Source organism: Penaeus japonicus, unplaced genomic scaffold, assembly GCF_977035675.1.
Source record: "Penaeus japonicus unplaced genomic scaffold, GWHDUDI00000001_assembly GWHDUDI00000013, whole genome shotgun sequence".
Lineage (NCBI taxonomy): Eukaryota > Metazoa > Arthropoda > Malacostraca > Decapoda > Penaeidae > Penaeus > Penaeus japonicus.
In genome coordinates, this window is record NW_028234415.1 from 3,197,469 (window position 1) to 3,202,468 (window position 5,000).

The following is a 5,000-nucleotide window of genomic DNA, read 5'->3' on the forward strand; positions in this document are numbered from 1 at the left end:
AGAAAGCAAGAAAAATATATCATCACTTCATGAAAAAGTCTTGGCAAAGAAGACATTACAACCCAAGAACAAGAAAGCAAGACCTATTACCAAGAGAAAGGGTGCAGGTTCACGGCCATTGCCCAATATACCTGAAAAACAAAGAGAAGACCAGGGAGAGGAAGACGAGGGTGACCTACTCAATTCATCACAGACGTCAAATACCAGGTGTGACGAAAAGTTTATAGTTTATTGCATTTATACAGTTGTTATAAGGTTGACTTTATGTATCTTTATCTATAGATAGAAGGAAGTTAGATGACTGTACATCAGCCCTGTGGAAATTTGTCTCCGGCATACTGTTCTCATCTGTTCTTTTCTCGTAGCACTGACGGCTCGGAATTTGACTGTGCTGAAGAGTCGTTGATGGTGGGTGCTGGAGATGATGAAGATGCGTTCACTGCTACTCAGCAAGGTTTGCATTTATGATCCTGTTGTATTGTGTCGGATAGCACTTCCGTGTGGCTGATATTTTGATTGTTTTGTCTTCTGTTTTAGGCTTTATATGTGCAAAATTAGATTTGGTTGAATCTTGCTAAAAAATTATGAAACTAATTCCTTATTATTAGATTATTGAAAATTTATTTACTTTTTTTGTAGAAGGGACTTACTTTATCCATTTTTTCCCAGTATTTCCACATATGCATTACATATTTGCATGTTTGCTGTATAGTTTAATACCCTCATGCTATTTATATTTCATTAATATATCTTATTGCAGTTGATATTGGCAGTAAAGTGGCAAAGTTCATAAAATGTGATCCTGAATTATATGAGAAAATACTTCTCTATGAACCCATCTTTGTCGAAGATTTACAAGCGTCACTAAAGGCAAATGGGATCAAAACAAGCATGAATAATCTTCTTGAAATATTAGATGAACAGGTAAGGAGACTGGTAACCCATCCAAGATTTGAAACTCAGGTTTAAAAAAGAAATTATGTAATCATCACATACATACTCATGCCAGGATATCATAATGGGACAAATATCATTTAACTTTTATATTTTCTTTACGGACATATGCTGTCAGTCGTAACTTTTTATTTAATGTTTCTGTTTTGACTTAATCAAAGCTAATTAAAGAAATTAACCCTAATCCAACTGCTTCTCTGTTCAGGTCCAAACATATTCACTCAAGTTTCCTAAATTGGCTTTCTAGTGATTAATGAATCATGAAATAATGACATTTAAAATTGAATGTTTATTTGAATTTTTATTTGAATAAAGCAGTAATTAAATCAACTCCTAACAGGTACTTTCCCTGTTTCAGTGCATCACTTTCAGAACTCAGCAAGGACAAAGGAACAGATCGAGGAAAAGAAAATCGCCCAAAAAGAAAAACATCGGCTCCCCAACCAAGTCGCCAAAAAAGAATTCTTGAAAGACTGGCTGAAATTATGCTGAAACATTTCTTGCGTGCGTGTTTGAAGTGATTATATATATAAAAAAAAGTTTTAATGAAGATCTTGTTTTAGGTTATTTCATAAAATATTGAGAAGACAAAACAGAAAGAAGAATGTTGATGCAAAAGTTCTCAGTATACTCAGGACATCGACATTATCATTACGCTTTTTCAGTTCAGTGGAATAATGTATTACTAGGTACATAGCTATTTTTGTAATGAATTTAAACATTTAGAGTTGTGAAGTTTCATCTAGACATTTGCACTAATAAATAACAGTACATAATAAAGATTATGTATCCATATCTGGATTTCTGATCTGGTTTATCTACTCTGTGATACAGTTTGTTATACATTCTTACTTGTAGATAGATACGTATGTAATAAGTCTTGAAATATATTTCTTTTCTTGAATATTTATTAAACCAAGATTTATTTAAAAGATCACACTTATTGAAACTAATCAAATATATAAAACATTATTGTAATAGTATTTAAGACAATGAAAAAAAAAAAAAGTTTGACAGATTTCAAAATGTTTTCTTAGATTCATGTTTTAGCATGTAATAGAAAAAAAAAATTGATTGGCAAGTGGAACTCGCATACCATTAAAATGATCTATGATTTATAATAATAGTATTTTTCAGTACTAGGATTCTCAAACAACACACCCCCTACATAAAAGAAGGCAATGTGTATATATATATTTTTTTTTATTCAGACATCAGGATACTAAGACAAACATAAATAAATTAATGTTTAATGGAGATGTAACATTTTCAATAAATATCAAGAAAGATACTTTTCCTGAAAAAAGAAAGAAGAGAAAAATGAGGGGACAAGTGACTAAAGTAGTAGTGACTTTTGGCTTACGTCCTACATGTGGAGCATCAGTAACAGTTATTAGTAGTCCATTGTAACAGTTCTGTAACTGTAATGTTATTTCATATACATGACTTGTATTTTTAAGAGGTAATCAAGGATATGTACATTTGCTATATACAAAAGGCCACAAAAAAATATTTTCCTGGAATCAGGCTTTAGATGTTCAAAATATTCACTGAACAGGCTATGACTAGTCCCATTAGTGTTTTATAAAGAGTATGCACTTCTCTATACACAGGAGTTTGCAGTAAACTTTCATTACTGCTGAATGGTCTCATCACAGAGCAAGCCATTTCGAACCTCACACTCCTCGGGACACTCGGCATTGTCTGCTTCATAATGGCACGCATTGCTATCCACTCGTTTTCTGAGCGTCATTAACTTGGAAGCATGTCAGAAATTTCTATAATACAGAGATTTTTTTTACTTTTTTTTATATATATTTTTTTAACTAAATCTGTATGGACACTACGACTTTGTACATTCTTCTCCAACTTGTACTGTATATGACCTAGGTAGAGGTGCTGGTGCTGTTGTTGTTGCTGTTGCTGTTGCTGCTGGGTGTGTTGGTGGTGGTACTGCTGGTGAGTGCACTGCCAGTACTGCTGTTGGTCTCGTCAGGAGTGGTGGTGTTGGTGGTGGTATTGGTGGTAGTGGCGACAGCAGGTGTCCCTGTTTTCGTTATAGCATCGTTTGCATTAATGTTCTTCTCTATTATTGAGAACAAATCAATGAGGTTATCCAACCCCAGGAGATAGCCATCTTCGTGTGTTCCCTCCGACCATGGTTTTCGGTGAGTGATCTCCACATTTTCCGGCAAAGGAATGGTCTTGGCAAAATCAATAAGCTTCACTGAAGCTGAACTTTCATTGTGGACAAACAAAAGAGAGCTGCCTATAAGCTGGAAATTAAAAGAAAAACAGATTAGTTAGTATAAAAAAAAAAGAAAAAAAAAATGAACACATTCCACAAAAATTAATTTTACCATACATTTTCACAAGATATTTGGACATCAGAAAATATTTACAAAAATGTATCAAGAAAATTATGAAAAAGAAAAGAAAAAACTATTTGCACTAACCTCATGGGTTTTAAAAAATGAAGAAGCCTCCAATGTAGCTTTGATTGACTTCAACTGCTGGACATATCGGCTCTGCAATATTGCATATTTCCATTAGTCACACACAAGCAGTATTAGGTTAGGGGGAAAAAAATATTTTGACAATAATCACCAATAACTTGCTGACGAATACATTTAGGGAAAAATACAAACAACAAATATTTACTGCACTTCTGTCAGTCCTAGAAAATAATCAATATAATCAGAAAATTTCCTTACAGCAGCATGAGGGTATCCCTGAAGGAAGCTATTAAGAGAGGCAAGAACCTGCTCTCTTGTGCGAGTGGTTTTGAAGTCTTTACTCGATGTCCCATCTCCTCTTCTCATGCCTTCTATCCTAAATCCCTGGGTAGCTGTAGAAGATATGGTTTCCCGCCATACCATGTACCTGGAAACACGAACATGCACCAGTAAGTGTATATTACTAGGAAACGCTGAATACTATGACAAAATAAGTTTTTTTTTTTTTTTTTTTTTTTTTTTTAATTTAATCAACAAATGAAAAAATAGTGTACCGGGGTTTGGTGACAGCCTTTGCTCTATTCTCTGCTTCTGTTGGTGCTTTTGGATCTATCTGTACCATCTTTTCATACATATCCTGAAAGAACAAAAATGGAAATGATTTCTACTTATTTATTTTACTAGACTCGTATATCTGTCTGATTAAAACGTGTGAGTGTCGGCAGGTAAGTGCATGTGTGTGTGTGTGTGTTCAGTGGATATGTGGTGTTGCATCACAAATAGTGATTCATGACATCACTGCTTATCAGTCATGTCATGATGTGTTTCATGGTAACTTCCCTTACTGAGCTGAGCTGAGCTGAGAGAGAAAGTGAGTGAGTGAGTGAGTGAGTGGAAGGGAGAGGGGATGGGGATGGGGATGGGGATTTCAAATTATATCCATTACACAATCATGTGATATTTGATGCATTTCAAATTATATCATCCATTACAATGTGAAATTATTCAGCCTCATTCATACCTTTCTAAATTCGTCACAAAATCTCACAATCACGTTTCCATTGCAACTTCCAACATAAATAAATAATAAATCTTATACCTGCAGAACAACAGTAAATAAACAAACTGGTCGTACCTTTCTTAGTTTGGGCTTCTCTCTTGCTTTTGCCAGCTCGTCTTCTAGATAAGTGCGGACACCCATTTTGATGTCCATGACACAAGGGAGAGTAAAGTCACTCAGAAGGTCTTGGAGCTGAAGGTACCTTTCCCCATCTGTTCCTTCCACCTTTGAAGAAAGGGGGGAGGGGGGGCATTCATTAATTCCTTCATTTACATATTGAAAGGCTTGCAAATAATCTCACTTATTAATGTAATACGCGCTCTCAAATTCCCAATTTCCTATAAGTGAACTTTTTTTTGTTACTTAATTATACTGCTTCATTTACGAACTTGAAAAATAATGACGAATAAATAGTAAAATCCAAGATCACAAATCTACATTTGCAATAAGGAAAGCCAAAGCTGTGAACTCAAGATATTCTAAACCTTACAGAGGATATTCAACTGGGACTGATTATACAGAATCATTCT

At 34.5% G+C, this 5,000-nt stretch overlaps 2 protein-coding genes across 2 annotated transcripts in view; one reads left to right on the top strand and one right to left on the bottom strand.

Annotated features, from left to right (window-relative positions):
• mus312 (mutagen-sensitive 312) overlaps positions 1 to 1,869 on the top strand; it is a 16,021-nt gene extending 14,152 nt beyond the window's left edge. Inside the window, exons 9-12 of the mRNA XM_086543037.1 lie at positions 3 to 207; positions 366 to 454; positions 761 to 924; positions 1,313 to 1,869. Coding sequence (XP_086399163.1) covers positions 3 to 207; positions 366 to 454; positions 761 to 924; positions 1,313 to 1,423 — 569 coding nt within the window. The 3' untranslated portion in view covers positions 1,424 to 1,869. The remainder of the gene's footprint in view (positions 1 to 2; positions 208 to 365; positions 455 to 760; positions 925 to 1,312) is intronic.
• A 321-nt stretch (positions 1,870 to 2,190) lies between these two features.
• The window catches only part of LOC122243228 (uncharacterized), a 270,470-nt gene continuing 267,660 nt past the window's right edge, over positions 2,191 to 5,000 (bottom strand). The window contains exons 5-9 of the mRNA XM_043000730.2: positions 4,546 to 4,695; positions 3,965 to 4,047; positions 3,669 to 3,837; positions 3,411 to 3,482; positions 2,191 to 3,230 (exon numbers count right to left, since the gene is read on the bottom strand). Of these exons, the coding sequence (XP_042856664.2) occupies positions 2,841 to 3,230; positions 3,411 to 3,482; positions 3,669 to 3,837; positions 3,965 to 4,047; positions 4,546 to 4,695 (864 nt within the window). The 3' untranslated portion in view covers positions 2,191 to 2,840. The remainder of the gene's footprint in view (positions 3,231 to 3,410; positions 3,483 to 3,668; positions 3,838 to 3,964; positions 4,048 to 4,545; positions 4,696 to 5,000) is intronic.